Source organism: Hypomesus nipponensis, chromosome 23 (genome assembly GCF_054491055.1).
Source record: "Hypomesus nipponensis isolate SF chromosome 23, ASM5449105v1, whole genome shotgun sequence".
NCBI lineage: Eukaryota > Metazoa > Chordata > Actinopteri > Osmeriformes > Osmeridae > Hypomesus > Hypomesus nipponensis.
The window spans coordinates 24,001,455-24,026,302 of NC_140383.1; the positions used below are offsets into that span (position 1 = coordinate 24,001,455).

Consider the following 24,848-nt stretch of genomic DNA (forward strand, 5'->3'; position numbering starts at 1 on the left):
AACAACATGCATAGGGGAGTAGATGACGTGAGAAGGTTAGAGACTTCCATCTAGTGGAAAAATATGGCATTGACTCTCAAACAGAAATTGTTTTAACTTGCTGCAAATGTCAAATTAAATCATTAAGTCACTGAGTGAAAGAAAATTGGCATGTGATCCAGTTCAATTTGCTGTATATTTTTATAGTCAGAAAAACATGCAATTGCTGGTCTATTGGAAGTGAAGATTTCATAATTATATTTATATTAAATAACGAAATAAAGATTAGCCCAATATACAAAAATCGAGATAATGCTACACGTTTTTGAAAATATATTTATATAAAGCTGCCCCGTACAAAATTACGATGCCTTAAAAAAAAAAGTTAACTACCCACATGTTTCAATGCATAGTAGGCTTTAGCTTACTTTTAAGTGGATGCAATAAATACAGCACAGCCAATAGCTAATAGCCTACAGCAGCACCCGAAAAGGACGAGAATTGCATGTTTATTATGGTACATGTTTAATCGCACGCGGTTGATGAAAACTATGCGGAAAACGTGGAGATGTGAAAGTTACTCAGAGGATCCGTTATTTTCCGGGTATTTCATCACGGGGCGTAGTGATTCCCTGCAGCGGCAGCTGACACTTCTGTAGTCAGGAGGTGAGGGGAAATTTTACAGTGTGAGGTCGCTAAGTAGCTCGGCAGCGGCAGCATCATGGCGGAGCAAGGCGAATCTCCGGCTGCTGTCCAAAATCCGCAACCACTGCTGACAACGAGCTGGCCAATTACCAGGGAGTCGTACGAGTTGCAGGAAGTCATAGGTTAGTACTTTAATATAAACGTATTCTGACGAAATATGTTATATTTTGTGTGGCTCTGCCGACCATCAGTTCTTCATGACGACGAGGGCCTACCGGCGTTTTCATATTCAACAGCGTTCTATGCTTTGCTATGCGGATGTTACTGTAGACTATTATGGTTTTAGTAGAGAGCAGGCTATATTTCATCATAAAAATATGTAACCAATTAGATCATGGTTATTGTTAAGTCCTGTAACATGTGGGTGGAAATGTCAATTTCGGTTGATGTTATTTTAATGCACGAATGCAGGGGTTTCTTCTATGACGAGCGATGTTTTTTAAGGCACGTGTCCAGTAATAGGCTGAACTCACATAGGCAGGCGTAACCACAAAACCTCTTGATCAACCAAGGATGGGAATTGGAAATCGCAGGTAGGCTAATGTCTCAGTCATGCACGCAATCACAAACCTCCCAGTAAGGGCATGGTATTTTTCGGTAGACCAGGAGAAGGTATTGAATTGCATGTCATCCTGAACTACACAGAGGAGCCATTGTTACACACAGGAAATATAATATTCCATATTTTATCAGATTAGTAAAGGCCTACTTTATTTAATTTGCTCGTTATTTTCATTTGGCTTTCATACGTATCCTTATAAGAGGCTTATGCTTATTTTCTCATCGATTTTTTAAGTATATGTTTGTGCATTGTGCACTCGAGGGTTGTATTGATATTGACAGACACACCATTTTCTGATAACTGACTTTATATTTAAACATGTACATCATAAAAAAATGGAACTATGGACATACTTTTCCATGTTTAGGTAAAAAAAAGAACATGTCAGTCATTGTATTGTATTCTAAACTCAAGAGTTCCACTCACAAAGTTTTGTGTCCGACTATTTGTGTACGAGTTCACAAAAACAGGGTGCTCACTGGTCATTGTATCCACTCCCACGATCTGCACACACTCCCCTCAGACAACAATGGCTGTCATTCAAGCTCATGAATAAACACATTGATTGTCATGATTTCTCATATTAAAAGCTTATTTTCACCTAAGTAGGGGGTTAGAATGAGTAAGTAAACACGTTTGCTCATTATGAGAATGGAACTGTAATATCGTGGAGGGGGTCATAGCTCATGGAGGATATATAGCTCAGTGGTTAGACCATTTCACTGCAGATTAAGAGGTCACAGGTTCACCCCCCCCCCCCTCCTACTGTACGTCCCTGTGGATAAAAGCATCTGCTAAAGGAAAACATTATTAACAACTGGAAGATAACATTTGACGTATTCTGAGATACGCTTTTGGGTTTGCATGTGGATGAGCTGACTGACCATATCAGTCCTGATAAGGGCCAGGAGAACGCGTCCCCCTGTGGGGCCCGTCACCTGCTCTGTGTTCAGAATCAACTGTTAAGCAGCCAGGTGGCCTGTGTTCCGCTCCTTATCTGTCACCAGCAGTTGTCATGGTGTGTACTGTGTGTCCCATATCACTGCTCGTTTGTGGGAATAAGTGTCCATTGCTTAACCATAGCCTAGTTTCTATCAAACTCACCTCACTCACTTTGCCTCCACTGTGGTGCGATACACTGTTAGACGTTTCATGTTTTTGGCGGAAAACACTTTCACCTTGGTTATGTCACTGAATTGTCACACTAACAATCACTAAAAGACCTGAATGCACACACAAAGAGCACAGTCACATGTATGTGAGACTGCAGCGTGTGTGTCGATGCACTATTCTACGTCTTCTCCTGGCTTGTTTTCTAATTGCCGTGTGTGTGTGTGTGTGTGTGTGTACGTGTGTGCGTGCATGTGTGTGTGTGTGTGTGTGCAGGCAGCGGGGCTACAGCCGTAGTCCAGGCTGCGCTCTGCACCCCCAGACAGGAGCGCGTGGCCATCAAGAGGATTAACCTGGAGAAATGCCAGACCAGCATGGATGAGCTGTTGGTGAGAAGTACACTCAATACCCCCTCCTCTCTCCTCCCTTTCTGCCCCTCCTCTCTCCTCCCTTTCTGCCCCTCCTCTCTCCTCCCTTTCTGCCCCTCCTCTCTCCTCCCTTTCTGCCCCTCCTCTCTCCTCCCTTTCTGCCCCTTTTCTGTATTCTCTTCTGTTATATCCTATCAAGTATTTTCCATTTTGATTATTTGTAACAGTAGGTATAGCACAATTCTCAATTAACACTTAAAAAAATGAAAATGTGAATGACTGACAAGCCAACTTCTATTCAAATGGTCGTCAAAGCTGTTTTGTTTTTGGATGTTCTGTGAACTTCCTGCTCCTCCAGAAAGAGATCCAGGCGATGAGCCAGTGCCACCATCCTAACGTGGTCACCTACTACACCTCGTTTGTGGTGAAGGATGAACTCTGGCTGGTTATGAAGCTCTTGAGTGGAGGTGAGCTTTCTCAGACAGGATATGAGCAAAAACTGTCTCCTTTGAGAGAAAAAGCACATGTTTATTTAATGTACGAATACATATTAGATTGTGACCTTGGGGTAAATGTTGTAGGTGATGTAGCAACAATCAAGTTCACACAACACACAATCCACACTCGTATTAAAGAGTCGTCTCCAAGCAGCCTGGTGTTGGGGTTACCAGGATATGAAATCCTGAGAGAAACAGGGGATGTACATCAGTGCTAAGGGCCTGACCTGAATGCTGACATCCTGTGTGTGTTTCTGTTCAGGATCCATGCTGGATATAATTAAGCACACCAGCAAAGAGGAGCACAGAAACGGGGTGTTAGATGAGATCCTAATTGCCACCATCTTAAAGGAGGTTCTGGAAGGGCTGGATTACCTGCACCGCAACGGACAGATCCACAGGTGAGCCGCTGTTAGAACGTGCCGGGTCATCAGCGGCACAAAACACCAAACATGATGTGGACTTTATGGACCCTCCATTCAAAGTCACCCTCAAAGGAAGTGAAACCCTGCCGTCCACTTTCAGCACAGAAATGGCATTCTTTCAACTTGCTGTTTGTGTCAAGGTCATAGATTTCTAGAATACGAGCAACCCTTTGGGCAGTGGACTACATAGCAAATGGGTGAAAGCTCATTCACACGCATGCAATCAATGCCGCTCCATTTCGATAGTGTGCGTGACGCTGGCGGTTTGCTGTCTGTCCTCAGGGATGTGAAGGCTGGAAACATCCTGTTAGGAGAGGACGGTTCAGTTCAGATTGCAGGTGTGTGCCTTGAGATTACTCTCTATGTGTCTCTGATATTTGCAAAATAAAGTGATTATTATTATCTGTAATAACCTCTCAAACCTGATATAGTAATATTGGCAAGATACATCAAATGTGATACAATCTTAGATACATCATATTTTTGGTATATTGTTTTCTCATAACGCAAACTTTTATTTTCGAATATGGAGATTGAAAATTACAATACTGATACCAGTATAGCTACCAAACTTCTTTAATATGCAACAAAACAGTTTTTATTCAATATTTCCGAAGACTTTGGGGTGAGCGCCTTTCTGGCTACCGGAGGAGACATGACCAGGAACAAAGTTCGCAAGACGTTTGTGGGCACGCCATGCTGGATGGCCCCGGAGGTGATGGAGCAGGTGAGACTGAGCTGAGACTGAGCTGAGACTGAGCTGAGACTGAGCTGAGACTGAGCTGAGACTGAGCTGAGACTGAGCTGAGACTGAGCTGAGACTGAGCTGAGACTGAGCTGAGACTGAGCTCCCAAATGAACTTTGGATCAATATTTGACATTAAGGTTAAATTAAGTATCATGTAACGACAAAGTGTTACTGGAGGTGCATCTCAGCGGGCAAGTCTGCCTTCCACTAAGGTTCAAGCCCAAACACTGCGGCCCGGGTTCAGGCCCAAACACTGCGGCCCGGGTTCAGGCCCTAACACTGGGGCCTGGGTTCAGGCCCTAACACTGGGGCCTGGGTTCAGGCCCTAACACTGGGGCCCGGGTTCAGGCCCTAACACTGGGGCCTGGGTTCAGGCCCTAACACTGGGGCCTGGGTTCAGGCCCTAACACTGGGGCCTGGGTTCAGGCCCTAACACTGGGGCCTGGGTTCAGGCCCTAACACTGGGGCCTGGGTTCAGGCCCTAACACTGGGGCCTGGGTTCAGGCCCGCAAATTCCTGCACATGCTCCTGTCTCTCCCTCTGATTTCCTGTTTCTCAAACTGTTTCTATAAATAAAGCCAAAAAAGGCTCAACATTTTAATGAAATGGTAAGATTAAGTCTAAAGGGTTAGAATGCACTTTATGAGGGAAGTATGGAAGGGCTAAGTGGGCGTGGGAAAGGGGACTCAGACTTGTTTTACCAAAACAAAATCAATGTTAACATCCGCTTACCCCTGGAAAGCACAACAACCTCCTTACAAAGTGTCAGTTACTGTGTTATAACTTGTACCGCCAAAGTGAAATGAAATGTGATGATATGGCAGTTCCTTCAATGTTGTTTCAGTAGCTATTGCCATGTAGTTACATTGTAGTTAATTCAAACTTCATGTCAAGTGTTGACAACTTTAATATGAAAGCCAATCCACCAATACTAACACTGTTCCCAGGTACGAGGCTATGACTTCAAAGCAGACGTTTGGAGTTTTGGCATCACAGCTATTGAGCTGGCCACCGGCTCCGCCCCCTACCACCGCTACCCTCCCATGAAAGTGAGTACAGACTTCTAGTTATGGAAGGTACACTGTTCCCTACTGCATACTTGCATACTATAACCACAAGTTGTAGGAGTTAGCATCCCAGTTGGGAGTATTGTGGTCACGCTATTCAAAGTAAAAGGCAAAGATTTATTGTCATGTGAGCAGGACAGCACAGGTTCCTTCTGGACAGTGACATTCTTGTGACATGGCTAGTGACAGCTACATGGCTAGTGACAGCTACATGGCTAGTGACAGCTACATAGTGGGGAAAAATGACCAAACACAAGCAGCAAAATGAGCAAAAATATACAAAGCAATAGTAAAATGTAAAAAAATAAAGAGCAATGTAGAAAAAGCCATTGAACTGTCTGACCCCTCCCTCTCCTCCCTCCCAGGTCCTAATGCTCACCTTACAGAACGACCCTCCCACCTTAGACACTGGCGTGGAAGACAAAGAGCTGCTGAAGAAATACGGCAAATCCTTTAGGAAGCTGATAACGCTGTGCCTTCAGAAGGAGCCTGCCAAGAGGTGTGCTTCTCTCCTGGATACAGCTGTCTGGGTGTAGAGGCCTTGTCTCCTGGATACAGCTGTCTGGGTGTAGAGGCCTTGTGTCCTGGATACAGCTGTCTGGGTGTAGAGGCCTTGTCTCCTGGATACGGCTGTCTGGGTGTAGAGGCCTTGTCTCCTGGATACAGCTGTCTGGGTGTAGAGACCTTGTCTCCTGGATACAGCTGTCTGGGTGTAGAGGCCTTGTCTCCTGGATACAGCTGACTGGGTGTAGAGACCTTGTCTCCTGGATACAGCTGTCTAGGTGTAGAGGCCTTGTCTCCTGGATACAGCTGTCTGGGTGTAGAGGCCTTGTCTCCTGGATACAGCTGTCTAGGTGTTGAGGCCTTGTCTCCTGGATACAGCTGTCTGGGTGTAGATGGCAGCTGATGAAACAGCTCCAGGTGTCCCTGTAATAAGTCTGTTTTTGTTTTTTAGGCCGACAGCAGCAGAACTTTTGAAATGTAAATTCTTCCAAAAGGCCAAGGTACGATATTTTGACCCCACGTGGAATCTGTTGTCTTGGTGTGTAGATAGCTTCAGTGATGTTCTGTTGTCTTGGTGTGTTGATAGCTTCAGTGATACATGACCTCTTGAGTCTGCGTTCATAACATCTTTCAAATGGGGGTTTGGATTTTTGTCTTTTGCAGAACAGAGAATATCTGATCGAAAAGCTGTTGTGTCGAGCTCCCAAGATCGCCCAGAGAGCAAAGAAGGTAAAGCCTGAATGAGCAACAAGCTCATAGCCCTCATTATCACCACAGCCAGGATATTGACTAAACATTCAGAGAAAAGTTCAGTAAATGGCTTCGGGCTTGACCGTGCTCTTTGCCCCAGAGGGGGGAATGTACAGTCAACAGAATATACTTATGTTTAACACATTGCTTGTTTTTAGACCAAGCTGTTGTAATGGCTGCCTGTAGATATGGACCACTGCTGTAAAATGCCAGTCATGCAGAAGGGATGTTCTGATCGTTCATGCATACAGTGGTCTCTGAGGTGTTTCTCTGCAGTGGCAGACCACAAACTCATGAGATGAGATGGGAATGGTTAGATAACAGAGGTGTAGGGACACTGTCAGCAGCCTCACTTGTCTCCACAGTCCCAGTCTGAGGGCAACATTCACTGCACAGTCCCAGTCTGAGGGCAACATTCACTGCACAGTCCCAGTCTGAGGGCAACATTCACTGCACAGTCCCAGTCTGAGGGCAACATTCACTGCACAGTCCCAGTCTGAGGGCGACATTCACTGCACAGTCCCAGTCTGAGGGCAACATTCACTGCACAGTCTCAGTCTGAGGGCAACATTCACTGCACAGTCCCAGTCTGAGGGCGACATTCACTGCACAGTCCCAGTCTGAGGGCAACATTCACTCCACTTGACTCCCTTGATACAGGCTCATGCACCAACCAGAGAGAGAGGAAATTGAAACTATTGCCAGATGGATGTGTGGATGATGGATGGGTTGATGCGTGGATGGATGAGAGATGGATGGATGGTTTGATGCCCTGGATGGATGTATTGATGGCAAATGGACAAATGGAGAGAGAGAGAGGAATAGATTGATGCAGGAAGGGATGGATGGATGCTTGGACAGATGGATGGATGAAAGGATGGATGAGTTGATGGATATCCCCTCACTGCCGTGAACTAATGGAAGACACGGGGAACGAATGGTGACATGTTACCATGACAGCCATGTCACCATGAAGTCACCTTATCCAGAGTCAGAGTTAATAGAGATGCAGGTGTGAGTCGGGTGAGGATGGTTAGCGACTCTCACAGGACTGAACACGCACACACCTTTGTGAAAAATAGCCAAATCTTTTCTTGAAATTGAAGTATAATCATGTCATAATGTAATAGGCTTTGAAAGGGCCACGTGTGGCTGGGTAGAGCAGATGATCTTCTCTGTGTCCTGTCCTTACGTCTGCTCAGATGACCAGACAGAACACAGACACTTGAGCAGGGCTCAGCAATACACAGCCACAGTGTTGGTGTGTGTGTTTGTGTGTGTCACCTGATTGCGCTGGTGTTGCAGGTGAGTTGCACCACAGAGTCACACGAGTTGTGTCCTCTGAGAGGCTTGCTGTTGTGTTTGAGGGTCGCTCTGACCTGGGGAGTCATCCACATCATCCCCTCAGCCCAGAGCCCTGGCCTGCAGACACAGGCTCTGGAGCAGAAACTCTGTCATCTCAGGACGCTGTGACCTGTCTGCATCAGGAGTCCCATCAGCCTGTCTCCCCTCCCCCTCCCCTCCCCTCCCCTGGACTCTTTGCTCCACTGCACCCTCTCAACCCATCTCAACCCCTCTGCATCCCCCCCCCCCCCACATCCCTCACTTTCCTGTCCTCCCCCTCATTCCCCTCTCCCAATCTCTGTCACCACCAACCGCCCCTCTCTCTCTCTCTCTCTCTCTCTCTCTCTCTCTCTCTCTCTCTCTCTCTCTCTCTCTCTCTCTCAGCCCCCCCTCACCCCCTCTCGTCCCCCCCTTCCTCCCTCATTGCCTCTCCCCTCCAGACCTCATCTCTCTGCTCAGGGGAACATTAAATGGAGGCTTGGCGCATACCCGGCTGCAGCTCAAAAATGTGGAGGCTATGAAACAATGTTTGCCAGATCACATTCTACAGTATTTATTATGGAGGTCCTGCATCACCTTACCGGACCATGCACACCTTCAGCAGTGTTCATAGCTTAGCGTCCTGCGGAACAAGGAAAAAGCTCCACTTCTAAGATTTGAAGTGTCGCAGGGTTGATTCTCTGCCAGCAGGGGGCAGGAGTGGTGTGTGTCTGACCACCTCGCTGACAGAGCGTCTGTCGTTATCGATCCGATCACAGATGAAATCTGACGTGTCTGACACGGAGGGTGCTGGGCTGCACTCTCTGGCGGGTCATGCAGTGGAACGTTGGCACATAGAAGGTGATTGATATTGAACCCACAGACTGATTTGCCAGGCTAGTACACCGATGACAGAGCCATCGATCTGGAACATCAATGTTGTTCTGCCTGCTCTGGGGTGGTGTGTGTGTGTGTGTGCCAGTTTCTCTTGTACACACGTGTGTGTGTGTGTGTGTGTGTGGTATTTTGACAGTATAGCGCTGTACTGAATGCCATTGCCTTGATGATTATATCTCCATGTTTAAACAGTGCCAGTGACCCTCCATCAAACAAGTTAAATGATGTTCCTACTGTATGGATTATTTGGATGTAGCTGTGTATTTGTGTGTGTGTGTGTGTGTGTGTGTGTGTGTGTGTGTGTGTGTGTGTGTGTGTGTGTGTGTGTGTGTGTGTGTGTGTGAGCTGATCAAAGTGGACTGATGTTTTCTTGTCTTGCTCAAGGAGTCAAAGCAGAGCGGTTCGTGGACTGTGGTGTCTGTGTCAGGTTGGGAGAGAGAGCTTGATGCCATCAGAAGGGTACATGTTCTTTGACTCAGCCTTGGTGTACATGCTGTGTGCAGTCCCATGTAGACCATCCAGAGCCTGCACTGCACAGCGTTTTGTGTTTCTCTTTGTGTGTTTGTGTTTGCACATTTGGGGTCTTTTTTGAAGCCTTGGTTTAATCCTTTGTTCAAATAAGCTTCTCAGGGAACAATCGCAGTCCCAAGATAGCCGTGCTGCCTAGCCACTTGCTTCTGCAGGAGTTTCAGCTTGTCTCAGGTTCTGACTGTAGACCATAGTGTGACCTGCTATCTAGTTGTGTGAGCGCTGCTGTTAGAGACGGGCCTGTGGTGGCTGGTGGCTGGTGGCTGGTGCTGTGTGCTCATGACTGTGCTCCTCCTCCCCAGGTCAGAAGGGTTCCAGGCTCCAGCGGTCATCTCCATAAGACGGAGGATGGGGACTGGGAATGGAGCGACGACGAGCTGGACGAGGGGAGCGAGGAGGGCAAAGCTGCTGTGAACCAGGGCAGGGTAGGTACACCCTCCAGGGCAGGGTAGGTAGGCCCTCCAGGGCAGGGTAGTTAGGCCCTCCAGGGCAGGGTAGTTAGGCCCTCCAGGGCAGGGTAGGTACACCCTCCAGGGCAGGGTAGTTAGGCCCTCCAGGGCAGGGTAGTTAGGCCCTCCAGGGCAGGGTAGGTAGGCCCTCCAGGGCAGGGTAGTTAGGCCCTCCAGGGCAGGGTAGGTAGGCCCTCCAGGGCAGGGTAGTTAGGCCCTCCAGGGCAGGGAAGGCCCTCAGCTGCAGAAAAGGTTAGAAGTAAGTCATAGACCCTACTGGGTGACAATTTATTTTACATCCATTTAATTATCATCAAGTGTTTGTTTATGAACTACATACTAAAACTATTTACTACTGTTAACAATATGAAAATACCAGATATCAAATACTCAATATAAAGCAATTTAGGGACTGTACTTTGAAATGATTAAGTTTGTTATGATTTTTTGACACTTTTGATGAGGTATTGCTGAGCAATAGCAGTGATAGAAAGTAGGATTGCTAGTGTGAAACGCAGCATGAGCCTCTGGTCCAGGCTTGAGTTAGGCTGTTCCTTCCCTCCTGTCCTCTCCTCCCTCCTGTCCCTCTCTGCTGGCACCTGAGGGAGCGTCTCACTGGGGTTCTGGGAGGCAGCCGTGGAGCGGGTGGGTGAGGTAGCTGATGTGGGTTTGAAGAAAGCTGCAGGGGGTGTGTGGAGGCTGGGTGGGGGCTGGGTGGGGGCTGGGTGGGGGCTGGGTGGAGGCTGTGTGGAGGCTGTGTGGAGGGGCTGTGTGGAGGCTTGGTGGAGGCTGAGTGGGGACTGGGGGGAGGCTGTGTGGAGGGGCTGGGTGGAGGCTGAGTGGGGGCTGAGTGGGGGCTGTGTGGAGGCTGTGTGGAGGCTGTGTGGAGGCTGTGTGGGGGCTGTGTGGGGGCTGGGTGGAGGCTGGGTGGAGGCTGGGGGGAGGCTGGGGGGAGGCTGTGTGGAGGCTGTGTGGAGGCTGTGTAGAGGGGCTGTGTGAAGGCTGAGTGGAGGCTGTGTGGGGGCTGGGTGGAGGCTGTGGAGGGGCTGGGTGGAGGCTGTGGGCAAGCCTTCAGGTTCGGAGATCAAAAGGCTCTTTGATATGGTCTCCTAACACCAGTGTCTCATACAGGGGGCCACGCTACACAGAGGAAGGGGGGACAAATTAGAAGCAGTTAGTGATGTTCTGTTGAAGTTAGCTTTTTCTGTGGCCTTACACAGGCTGCAGTGCTGTATGTCTGTCGCATTTCTTCTGCAGAGGGCTATATCAAATAAAATAAAAACACTGGTCTGGTTAAACTAATAACAATATATGTTTTTAACAAAGAATGTGATCTTTGTCTGTGTTTGATATTCCCCCCCAGTCCCGCAGGGTCAGAGAAGAGATCCAAGACGTAAGTCCTGCCGCTCTTTTGGTTGTTCAAACAACCACATGATCGCAGCCAAGCCACACTGGGTAGCAGTGCTGAGGTGACAGTTCTCATGAATGTGTGAACTTGAACAAATGAGAGGCTTAAATTGTTCCATTCATGATTATTCATTGAAATGGTTGGTGGGTATTAATGGAATTAATAAATCTAAGAAAAATCGGATAAAAGTCCACACCATAACCCCTGTGTTCCACATTCATGCAGGTTATATTATAGACCCTCCCTGCATCTGTTGGTGTGCTAACAAACAAACAAGACATTTTCAAACTTTTGATTGCTTTCTATTGACGTTTCGTATTGAGATGAGCACTGATTTAATATCGAGCCAGGTTAATTCCACACGCTGTTTGCTGGTGAGACGACAGATTAAGGACTGTTTCCAGCTTGACTGTCTGCTTCTCACTTTGCACTGCAGAATGAGGAGAATGCCAACAGTGTTCCTATTGAAGGCCTTTCAATTCAGGACCCCCAGGTGAGAGGATCACCAGCACCACTGATTTGTCATGATTCAGAGACCTTGTGTGTGACTGTGTGCGTCTGTGCATGACTGGGTGTGTGTATTTATGTATGAGAGTGTGTGTGTGTGTGTGTGTGTAAGTGTATGTATGAGCGTGTGTGTGTGAGTGAGAGAATGTCAGTCTCCTGGAGCGACCCTCTCAGGCGTAAGAACTCCGAGTGAAAGGCTATGTGGCTGACAGCGGCATTCTCCTGTCCAGAGCCGCTCCTAGAACAGCACCAGCTCCCTTCTCTCACAGGCTGTTGTCGTTTGGAAAATGAGCCAAAGTAGTTTGAGGTGCAGCCCCTGTGTGCGACAGGAGTAAAGCTGACGAGTGCCACGGCTCTAGAATGCTCTCGTCGCGTCTCAGCCGACAAAACTCATTCCTGAGGGGGAGGTGCTATACATTAGCATCGTTTATACGTATACTTATAGAACCGACAGATGCATTGTGGAACTGTAGGAGATTGTGCCTTCCAAATCGTTTCTTCCCTCGCCAATCCTATACCGCCCATCCCCAAGCCATGACTCTCAATGACATGTTTGTCTTTGTCCTCCGCTGTGGTGCACTAACGATAGATCAACAACCTTTCCGGACTCTTCCTCCCCGCAGGTTCAGCCGTTTGAGAACGCGTCCTACGTCCAAGGTGCCGTGAACATGGTCCTGAGACTGAGGTGAGCGCCGCTCTGCGGGGAGCCCCCTCCTCACCTCTCTATCCCTGGCTCCGCACGCCACGGCTCCATTGGGATTCAGTGTGTGCTGTGAATAGACCTAATGATCTCTGAAGTCCTGAAGAGATGATCTGGCTAGGCTGAGGATTTGTTGGTCCTAATCAGGGAGGTGGTGTCTGGGGGCGGGGTCTCCTGCACTGACTCACCAGGCTTCTGTTCCTCCGTTCCAACTGATTGGGTTTTCTTTCTCTGGGAAGGAATTAGCTCGGGGATGCTGTCCTCATCTAACTAGCTCTGGTCTCTCCCTGCCAGCACTCAGCCCGTTTGTCACTGGCTATTTGTATGTGGCAAGGTAAGGCTGACTTGATGTAACCTCCGAATCAACACAGTATTTATAGTCCAGTCCTATTCCTGGGCGAGCCTACTTCTTGCTACTATCCTCATTTAGCTCAACCCATTTTAACGATTAGCCAGTTTACAAGCAGAATCAGATTAGCTGCCACAGGGTTCTAGCCACAGCCTGCAGGGTTCCTGCTATCCAGGAACAGGGCTGGAGAGAGCAGACTGGAGAGAGCAGACTGGAGAGAGCAGGGCTGGAGAGAGCAGGACCGGAGAGAGCAGACTGGAGAGAGCAGACTGGAGAGAGCAGACTGGAGAGAGCAGACTGGAGAGAGCAGGACCGGAGAGAGCAGACTGGAGAGAGCAGACTGGAGAGAGCAGGGCTGGAGAGAGCAGGGCTGGAGAGAGCAGACTGGAGAGAGCAGACTGGAGAGAGCAGACTGGAGAGAGCAGACTGGAGAGAGCAGGGCTGGAGAGAGCAGGGCTGGAGAGAGCAGACTGGAGAGAGCAGGGCTGGAGAGAGCAGGGCTGGAGAGAGCAGACTGGAGAGAGCAGACTGGAGAGAGCAGACTGGAGAGAGCAGGGCTGGAGAGAGCAGGGCTGGAGAGAGCAGGGCTGGAGAGAGCAGGACTGGAGAGAGCAGGGCTGGAGAGAGCAGACTGGAGAGAGCAGACTGGAGAGAGCAGACTGGAGAGAGCAGGGCTGGAGAGAGCAGACTGGAGAGAGCGGGGCTGGAGAGACCGGGGCTGGAGAGACCGGGGCTGGGGAGACCGGGGCTGGGGAGACCGGGGCTGGGGAGACCGGGGCTGGGGAGAGCAGACTGGGGAGACCGGGGCTGGAGAGACCGGGGCTGGAGAGAGCAGACTGGGGAGACCGGGGCTGGAGAGACCGGGGCTGGAGAGACCGGGGCTGGGGAGACCGGGGCTGGGGAGAGCAGACTGGAGAGAGCAGGGCTGGAGAGAGCAGGGCTGGAGAGAGCAGGACTGGAGAGAGCAGGGCTGGAGAGAGCAGACTGGAGAGAGCAGACTGGAGAGAGCAGACTGGAGAGAGCAGGGCTGGAGAGAGCAGACTGGAGAGAGCAGGGCTGGAGAGACCGGGGCTGGAGAGACCGGGGCTGGAGAGACCGGGGCTGGAGAGACCGGGGCTGGAGAGACCGGGGCTGGAGAGACCGGGGCTGGGGAGAGCAGACTGGGGAGACCGGGGCTGGAGAGACCGGGGCTGGAGAGACCGGGGCTGGAGAGACCGGGGCTGGAGAGAGCAGAGCTGGAGAGAGCAGGGCTGGAGAGAGCAGACTGGGGAGACCGGGGCTGGCGGCTAGTGTGGTGTGGGGGCTTCACACCCATAACTCAGTCAGTTTATATTTATGGCTTTGAATTTAGATCCGTTTTACTTCCCCCTCAGCAAAGTGGAAGCAGATTTAAAACACAATGTTTAAGCAGGATATTCGAGGGGAAATGTATGCAAAACTGTGGATGACTTATCACACACACACACCGACACGACACACACACACAAACCTTTACGCATACACACGCATGCATGCACGCACACTAACCCTCACACACACAGCTCTGAGGATGCGGGCTGCTCTGCAGACAATAGGAGTATTTCTGGACGTTTGAAAGTCTGCCTCATGCTCCCTGATGAGCTGAATCCAGTGTTGGGGGGCGATGAGGCTCTGGGTCGATGAGATAAGAGTCTGAAGGGGGCCCTCCCCGTGCCGCGCACCCCGTCCCCCCGTCCACCATCCCTCCGCCCCCCATCCCCCCCACCTCTGACAAACACAGCCAACTGGCAGCCAGATAGGCTGGCTTCTGGAGGGCTGCAATTACTCGAACTCTGACAGGATTTCTCCTGCTGTCGTAACTGCCGTCACTGTGGCCGTTCAGCTCTCTCTTTGGATGCTCGTGATGTACGATGAGTCAGTTGTGTTGGGGCGCAGTGGGGGTTAATATCGTGTTTCACTCGAGCTCGGGCCAGCCTCGGTCTCTGTCCCTGCAGATGTCCTGCCACAGCAGTGTGTCTGTGGAGAGGAAACATCATTTAAAACCCCTTCTGGTTATCACACCTCTCCACTTCAAAGGCGGTTCTCACCGAGGGAGTGTTTCAGATCATCCCTGGTGGTTTGAGCTGAGCTCTGACAGGACTCAGAAACAAGAAACTGCTCCTTGGTTTTGGACACAGTTTGGATTGTATTGACTTCTATAAGTGACGTGGTACAATATGTCTTCCAGTAGATGTGCTGGAACTCAGGAGCCGTAGACTTGAGGATCACAGTGTTAGTCCATCAACAGGTTTTGAAGTGCCTGCAGGTGTTGAACGAGGCAGTGTTGCAGCCAGATGCCTCAGTCAGAGAAGCAGAGTGGAGCTGCTATAGGAGAGGGGTCAGAGGGGTCTTTACCACACGTCAGCCGGCGGCTGAGTCACTGGTGGTGTCTGTTCAGGGTGATGCAACACTTCAGTTTAAGGTCTGGGGGGTGTGTGTGTGTGTGTGTGTGTGTGTGTGTGGGCGGCGGGGGATGGGGTACAGAGGATGTTCCGGTTTAGACATGTGTCTAAGTGTGGCTATTGAGCTGTGAGGGCAAGTTTAAGTATGGCTTGTGAGAGGAGAGGGCAGACCCTTTAGTGAGAGCAGGACAACTGGATTAAGGCTAAGCTGAACAGAAGCCAGATAGGGAGACTGGAGGGGAGGAAGACCAGGGAAGTGACTATCCTAGATGAGGCCCCACATACTGGAGGCAAAGCAAGACGAGCTCCTGGGAAAAGCATGTTTCAAATGTCTTATGGAGCTCCCCTGTACAATCAAGTAGAAGCACTTAGGCGAGTGATTAGTTTGTCTTTGTCAGTTAGGGGAAATAATGAAAGCATATTGGGAAAACAAAGTTGCATTCGAGAGAACAGAATGATATCAATTCAATTAATAGTTGTTCTCTCTGAACAGATGAGGGTGTAAAGGATGTTTACAGTCCAATTCTTGGCATTGCGATCCCATCAGTCGGGTCCTGTGGGAAGGCGCCTTGTGATGGAGGTGTTAGAAATCTCAAGGCACAGTCAAAAGGTTGCAATGGGTCGAAAATGTATTTGTTTGCATCAGAAAGACAGGAATCCCCTGGAAGCATGCGTGGATGACACAGTCACGGTCCATGATCTGCCCCTGGTCGTATGTTAGGGAAGGACAGGACAGGAAGACAGACCCACTGATGGCTGATCCAAACGGTTCCAGTTTGTGCTATACCCATGCTGACTCTTTGTTGTATGACACAAAATACATTACAATGTGACAAATAATGAAACATGACTCTAAATCCCATTCCAACTGTCAGTGTGTCTACAGTCGAGGGTGTTTTGTACGAGTACGGCAGATTAATCGGTGTTAATTGGCCTACACGGTTTAACCTAAAGTAATTACTGGAGCTCTTTCCCAAACCCTCACAGCTTGCTTGTTCAGACTTGTCTTTTCAAGTCTGAGGCTCTGAAGGTAGGGTCCCTTTTTACTGTCAAACCCCAGGACTCAGCCCACATTTGTATTGATTGTGTTTGTTGGTGTCTGTCAATACAGCCAAGGATTTAGAACACGCCTGTGATGTGCCCTGGTCAGTTCTCTGTTTGTCTAGTCCTCAGTCAGGGTGGCCAGCCTGATCTCGGGGGTCCAGCGCTGGAACCCAACAACACCAATAACCACTCTGGTCAACACACGGGTCTGTCAACAGTCTCTGTGATGGCCTGTAGCCTGGGAATCTGATGTGTTTGGGAAGGTAAACAGTGGCTGATGGAGTCACAGGACGCCGGGCGTGATGATGACATATCTGTCATGCGCTGCGGTGGAGATGGGCCCTTCTGGACGAGCTCCTTCCCTCAGTCCTGGGTTCCATCAAGCCTCCTTAACCTGACCAGGGAAAATACACGTTCTCCACTCACCTTGCAATGACAGTGGACACAGCCATCACGTGGTGCATGAAAGATCCTGAGGCAGTGACCTTTTGAGAAAATGGAACCGTTTCGTTTGATTAATTGTGGCGTTATTATGGGATGTGTAAAGCACAGTAATTGTGTGCTAGGAAACCAGCTTTACTGAAACGGTGATCAAAGTCAGCTTCTAGAGAAGTCATTATTCAATGGAAACAAACTAGCTTCCCACCCCAAAACTTCCTAACGTCTACAATCTTTGTAGCTTAGCCCAAATGGTCCTCCACAATCTGTTCCGCTCCCTCCATGCAGTAGGTAATCGGACGGCTCTCAGATCTGTCGGGCTGAACAGGACTTAGCGGGCAGAGAGAGACGCGTGGGTCGGCCTAGCAGCCCTCTAACACGCAAGCCGTCTCCTCTGCCTCAACAACATGTGTTTCTGCTCAACAGCGGATAAGATGGAGAGATCAGTCAACCCACATCCATCTGGCCAACGATAACTCCACCCCCCTTTTCTTACGGTTCGGATGGAGAAATCTGCAGGAATTAAACGTGAATGTTTGATTCCCAGCCAGTCAGTGGATGCGGTACAATCACCACCCCCCCCACACACACACTACTTCCAGTCCAACTGTCGGAACTAACCCAGCCCTGGCAGATGTGGGAAACTTCTTCCTTGCACCCTCGTCTCATCTGAAATATGGCTCAGCGTTTTGCACGACTGCTAAAACTGATGGGATTTATACCGCTTAATTACAAATGAATTAATCCACTCCTACCACTCAGCTCCATGGGGTTTCTGACTGTGATGACGTGGTCCACTCCTTCCTTATTAAGCTGTTGTGCCTGTCAGTCAATCTGCCAGCGTGTGTGTGTGTGTGTGTATACAGGGGTGGGGGGTTGTTAACACAAAGCACCACAGATGGTTTACAAAAACACCAACTAAGTACACTTTAGTAAGTAGATTCCAGAAGAAGAAGAAGAATCTGTGCAGGAGTCAGTTCTGCGAGGAGATCCCCCATGTTCATCAACGCCGTCAAATGTTCTCTCCGGAGGAAAAGGTTTCTGCCTGGTTTCCGCTGTAAGGTAACTGCGACAATGGGGAAATGCGAGCGCGTCTCCGCTCTACAGCAGAGTGCCTCTGAGGCAGGTGTCCCACCCTCCAGGAGCTCCAGTAGGCAGATGGCACCGTCATATTCGCCTGTTCCATTGAAAAGCAAAATGACTCGAACATGTCCTTAACACGTTGTCTTTCGATGTGTTCAGCCAACCCCGCCCCACAGCTGCTTGTCTCTCCCAGACGATGAGTGAACCTTTTTCACGCCCCTCACGTCTGTCAGTCGTTATTGTACTTGGAAACCCGCTTAGCAAGTGTTGAAGCTGTTTCCCACCCAATGTCATTTAATTGTAGCTCAGCACTGACACTGTATGTCATGTATGTAAGAACATTTTAAATTCACTGGAACTGGAACAAAATCTCTTTAGAATGAAAACCTGGGCTTTATGAAGATTAAGAACGTTGTACTTTTGCGGAAATCTTTCGTGCAGGAGTTTGTTCGTATCATAAGAAATCAGGTCTGTGATACTGGGTTTTGCATCACTTTAGGACATGACAAAGACCTACATTGTATACTACATAGAATTTAGACAATCTGGGTTGGGTATAGCACATTTGTCTGAAGATCAAGAGGTCAAAGGTTCAAATCCTCCCTGTATTTCACTTTGGATAAAAACATTTTCCACATGAACATAATCTTGATAGTCTGGGATTAGGTGGTTGTGTCTGAGTTTAGTCCACAGAGCGGTGATACCATGCAGACCAGCATCTGCTGACGTAGCGCATGGTTGACATGTAATCCCAGTGTGTGCGGCAGTGTGCTAATCCTGGTGTCGTCCTGTCAGAGTGTTGAGCTGTGTGCTGCCCATTGCTACCCTGGCTGTCAGGCTGTCAGGCTGTCAGGGTGCACAAAGACACATGTTCTTAGCAGAGTGGTAGACCACTCCGCCACTACCCCTATGGCCCATGCCAATTGATCTGGACTCCAATTTATGCTTTCTCTATTGCTACCTGAGGCCACGGCCATTTCTACCACAGCAACACAATAACACAGGCTTCTGGATGCCTGACAGAAAGACAAGTGGTCTTGTTCTATTAGAGTGAAACTGCCTCGACTATGAATTAGCCAGCCTACCTTTCCTACGTACATTCATTCACCTTTTCAATACAGATCTTTCCAAATTATGTGTTTTATAGGGAAGGGGGGGGAGGTGGGTTGAACTGGGTGCAGGTTTCTAGAATGTTATTTCTATACATCTAGCTTCCTGTTTCTTCCTGTGCAGTTTAAATAGAGCCGCGGTCACGCGATGAGGGAGAGATTGCTTCTACTCACCACCTCTTCTCTCCTCCCGCCAGGAACCTGAGGAAGGAGCTGAACGACATCCGGTTTGAGTTTACTCCAGGAAGAGGTGAGCCACCCGCCTGGAACGAGCCTGTCTACTCATCCATCACCTGATATTGGATTGTGGTGAAGGGTTTACATCTGGGCTTAGGGGTCGAAGGGGTTGTACAGCCAACTGGGTATGCTAGCGTGTTGTGAACAGTCTCCCTCCTCTCCTCCACAGACACAGCGTGTTGTGAACAGTCTCCCTCCTCTCCTCCACAGACACAGCGTGTTGTGAACAGTCTCCCTCCTCTCCTCCACAGACACAGCGTGTTGTGAACAGTCTCCCTCCTCTCCTCCACAGACACAGCGTGTTGTGAACAGTCTCCCTCCTCTCCTCCACAGACACAGCGTGTTGTGAACAGTCTCCCTCCTCTCCTCCACAGACACAGCGTGTTGTGAACAGTCTCCCTCCTCTCCTCCACAGACACAGCGTGTTGTGAACAGTCTCCCTCCTCTCCTCCACAGACACAGCGTGTTGTGAACAGTCTCCCTCCTCTCCTCCACAGACACAGCGTGTTGTGAACAGTCTCCCTCCTCTCCTCCACAGACACAGCGTGTTGTGAACAGTCTCCCTCCTCTCCTCCACAGACACAGCGTGTTGTGAACAGTCTCCCTCCTCTCCTCCACAGACACAGCGTGTTGTGAACAGTCTCCCTCCTCTCCTCCACAGACACAGCGTGTTGTGAACAGTCTCCCTCCTCTCCTCCACAGACACAGCGTGTTGTGAACAGTCTCCCTCCTCTCCTCCACAGACACAGCGTGTTGTGAACAGTCTCCCTCCTCTCCTCCACAGACACAGCGTGTTGTGAACAGTCTCCCTCCTCTCCTCCACAGACACAGCGTGTTGTGAACAGTCTCCCTGTGTGTGCCTCCTCCACAGACACAGCTGACGGCGTCTCCCAGGAGCTGGTCTCTGCCGGCCTCGTCAACGGCCTGGATGTCGTCGTCGGTAAGTGCACGAGCGTACGGTATGCCGCCTGAAAGGATCGCATCACTCATTGAGTCAGTGACAACCGCCCAATCGGCCGACGTCGTATTCATGTATTGATTTGCTGTGTGGTGATTGAAAGCGTCTACCGTGCAACGCTGTCAACTTGGGCTCTGTATGATGTTACAGTTGCTGCTAACCTTCAGAAGATTGTAGACGACCCAGCTACCTACAAAGTGTTGACCTTTCGACTGGTGAGTGTCTGGATGATTAATACTGCAGCACCTCACGTCTCAAGATAGCCACCTAAATGAAGAGTTCCGAGTTTTATCAGTTCAATATATTGCTATTTTACACCACATACTGTACATGCACTGGGTTGTAAAATGGCACGCACTGCTGATGTGCGCAGGTAATGTAGCAAAAGATAAATAGGGATACTGTATATCAGGATCGTGAATGTTTTTGCAGCCATATCATGAAAAATATTTGTCCAAGTTCATTTAGCAGTTTGGCCTGGAAAAGAGCAGTTGTGGCCAGCGTGACCTCCAGGTGTCCGTGACAGGTCACATGACAAGTCACATGACAGGTGTGTCAGCTTGGGGTTATTGTCTCTGCTTGACGGTTCCGCTGACAGGCGGAATTCTTAATCCACCTTCACGGCCCCCCTCTGAAGCCCCCCCCCCCCTCTGAAGCCCTCCCCTCTGAAGCCCTCCGCCCTGTCATCGATCGTCGTCATGGGGAAGAATGAGAACAATCCGGCAAAATAGAGTTGGGAAAGTAATTAGTGTGGATCCCCGAGGATGTTGGGTAATGTTAGGGATACGTCTTAGTGGCCTTTGGAAAGGTGTGGGTAAGGTAAACAACATCTGTGTGGGGTCATAGGCCCTCACTGTCTGCCCTCTCTGCCATGTTAGTCTTATTAACAGCTGGTGCTTGTTGCTGGTGGAGCTGTCTCTGGAGAGCAGGCCTGCTGCAGTGTGGTTAATACAGGACCAGACCGGTCTAGCTAGCCTCCGTCCACCCGGCAACCCACCCTGGTGAATGTACGGACCATTTTTATTGGTTGACACCCTTCATGCACCAAGCAGTATAAAATCCGGAGAGCTGTTAATCGTTGATGGGTGTGGCTGGAATGAGAATGATGACTGCAGTCCACTCATATCTAGACGGGGAGAATAGTTATCTGCCCTGGGAGAACAATTCCTAGCTTCTTTTGCCGTGAGGATTGATCCGAGTGGGGCTGCTGGGGAGGGTTTATGGTCCGGTAGGTAGGAGGTCATACTGGCTCCCTGAGACAGAGACCACGGCCTGTATTTACTTACAGTATTTACTGATTTCTTACATCCTATCAGCACTCCTACTCTGAGGTGCCTGATCAATATTAAATATGGACTCTGTCATTCAGTCATTCAGTCATTCCAGCTTCTCTTTGGTGCCTCGCTGTGCTACAGACGCCTGCCCTAGCCCCAGCCCTATTCCCAGCCCCAGCCCTAGCCCCAGCCCCAGCCCCAGCCCTAGCCCCAGCCCTAGCCCTAGCCCCAGCCCCAACCCTAGCCCCAGCCCCAGCCCTAGTCCTAGCCCCAGCCCTAGTCCTAGCCCCAGCCCCAGACCTAGCCCCAGCCCTAGCCCTAGTCCTAGCCCCCATCAGCTGTAAATGACTAGTCTGGCAGACGTGTGGCCATGGACTCACGCTCTAGCACTTACTGTGGGGGAATGGCCAAGTGAAAAAGAGATATCGATTGGCTCTCGGGGGCCAGTCAAACCAGTCTGAATGTGTGTTGCCTGTAATAAGGCCTCCTGTGGGGACATGGCAGCACTGTAATTAGTTTCAAATTTAGCAGGAGAAGGCGCTCCCTGGATGGTAAAACTGTCAGTTCAATAAAACTGGTATTTAGTCTTAGATTGTCTAGTTTTTGTTTTGAGGATTTGGAGTTATGGGTTCTCTTTATCAAGGAGAGTCTTAATCAAGGGTCCCCAAACTTTTTTCTGCGAGGGCCAGATCATTTTTCCTTTCTTTAATGTGGGGCCGTGTCGGACTGTAACAGAAAATGACATGGGCCGGAGTAACTACCAGTATTATTGTGGAGATTTATTATGATTTTAAATGTATTTAATACATTATGCATTACGCTAGATGTGTTTTAAATTCTTTTTATAAAAAAATAAATTACTAAAATGTCCCTGGCATTGTTCAGAGGTCCTGTCCAGATATGTGAGCGGGGCCGTAGTTTGGGGACCCCGGCTCTTAATGATCAATGTGGTTTTTTTAAATACGTTGGCTTGATTGTTTGAACGTAAAAAACTTTGAACATGAGTCTTATTCAGCATGAGACGTCAGCGTACTGTTTGGAGTTGTCTGTGACATCACTGCCTGTCTGGAGTTGTCTGTGACATCACTGCCTGTTTGGAGTTGTCTGTGACATCACTGCATGTTTGGAGTCGTCTGTGACATCACTGCCTTTCTGGAGTTGTCTGTGACATCACTGCCTGTTGGGAGTTGTCTGTGACATCACTGCATGTTTGGAGTCGTCTGTGACATCACTGTATGCTTAATTACAATCCTCATTAATGTGTTTGTCAAGATACAGGAGTCTGTCACAGCAATATGGACTAAGTATTTCAAAGTAACTGAAAGAGCTTTAAAGAGGCTGTCACAGAGGATATGAAACATGTTCTATTATAAATTAATGAATGATATTGTTGTGCAGCACTCGCTGTAGGCTGTACGGAATGGAAAACATGTAATGGAACTCTAACCATAAATGTTTTAATTTGTAAATCTCTGAAAGGGCTGTAATTTAGTGCTCCTAATAGGCTTTTTCCTAAAGGGCACACTTTTTTATGTATTGTTTCAAGTTCTGTGTCATCAGGATTTATGACTAAAATGTATAAAACAATATGAAACTGGGAACAGAAGCTTAGCTCTTTAAGAGGGTTGGATCTATACTCTTATTCTGGTTGTTACTTTGTGTTCAAAGCATGTAGAACTCAGCTGGACGTTTTGGAGTATGTCGCTAATGTGTCATGTTCATTTACATGTATTCTTTTTAATCTGGCAGTCACTTTTATCCAGAGCGACATAGAGCCTTAGGTGTGGCAGCATGTGGTCATGTGGTCCTGGTTGTGTGACTGTGCTCCTCAGGTATCCGGGTGTGACGACACGGAGATCCCAGACGAGGTGAAGCTGATGGGGTTCGCCCAGCTGAGTGTGTGTTGATGGTCCTGCTCAGGGCCGGCTTGTACGCATAGTAGCAGGTGAGGAGACAGACTGAGGAACACCTTCAGACCCCACCCCCACCCCCACCCTCCCCCCACGCACACACTTGTCATCCCCCCTCACTTGTCCGAATGCCAGGCATCCCCCCCCCCCCCCCCACACCCACACACACCTCCACCCCTTGAGCTTCCTCCTGCCGTCTCCCCCCCCACCCTCTCACCACATTCCACCGCCAGGCACACTCCCCAGACCGTGGAACTAACGATGCTCTCAGGTGGTTATAGCAAGTTATAGCTGGTTATAGGTGGTTATAACTGGTTATAGCTGGTTTTAGCTGGTTATAGGTGGTTATAGCTGGTTATTTAAAAGTGTCTTAGGATTACTCTTGTTGTTTAATTAAAAAAAAATGAATCTTGTTACTTCTGCTTTCAGCAAAGCTCTATTATTTATTCAAATGAGAGTCTTTTTATTAGTGTTCCACTCTTTTTGTTTTCATGGTGGTCAAAAAGATGAGATTCTTCCCACCTCGCTTGACAGACCCACTCATTAGAATATGAAAGGTTCCCTGTAGGTGTGTAATGTCCTCCTCATTCCGAATGTAAATTGTATTTTATTTATGGGAAAAAGCACATTGAACATTTTCCTGATGAGATAATTAATGTGTAAACAGCAAAGGAACTGTACTGTGTATAGGTGTGTTAGCCAGTGAAACAAAGGGAGCCGTTTTCAGTGAATGTGCAGCGGAAAAGGGACCTAGAATCTGCCGTGTGTAATCAGCTGCCTATTCAGACCACAGTGTTGATGCTTCAATATGCTCTAGGTGCCTTGTTCATCTATCTGTGCCTAAGAACTTAGGTAACGAGTGAGACCTTCAACAAACAGAACTTGTTTATGTTTGTGTTGAACCCATTTCACAAACATCAAAACAAAGCAATGATACTTTGGTTGTACTTTCCTCTCAAGTCGATAGTCATCCTGTACAGACAAGCTACAATGCACTTTGGGGTTAAGTATATGCATCTGACAAACCAATGCTTCGCCCTTGGAGACCCACTCTAGGGATTGTAATGACAGTTCAACCTGTACCCTTGTCACCAAACAAGGTCATGTGAACCATAAATCAATCCGTAATCCTGTAAAATGCTTTGATTGATGCGTAACAGAAAAAGAGCAACATTTACTGGATAATCTGTAAATGTTCACAGGCTTAACTGCACTACAACTTTTTTTTCCCCACCAAATCAAATAATAATCTCAGAATTGTACTGTATAGCAATGCACCTGCACATGAAACCAAAAGGCAACTATTGAAAGGTTGACGAGCCATTTGTTTGTTCAAACAAGTTGAGTAGCTCTAAATTATATTTTAAAGTATTGAAGTGGTAAATTTACTTGTACGAAATGATTTATTTTAAAAAGTAAATTATTGTGTTTTCTATGTACAGTATGTGTACCATTTCCGCATATTATCCTTCCCCTTTCTGTAATTCGCTGATTTCACA

The 24,848-nt window shown here is 48.6% G+C and overlaps 1 protein-coding gene across 1 annotated transcript; it reads left to right on the top strand.

Annotated features, from left to right (window-relative positions):
• Positions 1-431: 431 nt before the first annotated feature.
• On the top strand, positions 432-23,422 carry stk39 (serine threonine kinase 39). The gene is made up of 18 exons (XM_084689436.1): positions 432-806; positions 2,633-2,745; positions 3,083-3,191; positions 3,484-3,622; positions 3,929-3,984; positions 4,264-4,373; positions 5,342-5,443; positions 5,827-5,960; positions 6,417-6,465; positions 6,629-6,694; positions 9,766-9,888; positions 11,276-11,305; positions 11,757-11,813; positions 12,451-12,512; positions 19,168-19,220; positions 20,079-20,147; positions 20,316-20,380; positions 23,272-23,422. Exons 1-18 carry the CDS (start codon positions 701-703, stop codon positions 23,344-23,346), a joined length of 1,518 nt encoding a protein of 505 aa, XP_084545562.1. The 5' UTR covers positions 432-700; the 3' UTR covers positions 23,347-23,422.
• The last annotated feature ends 1,426 nt before the right edge of the window (positions 23,423-24,848 follow it).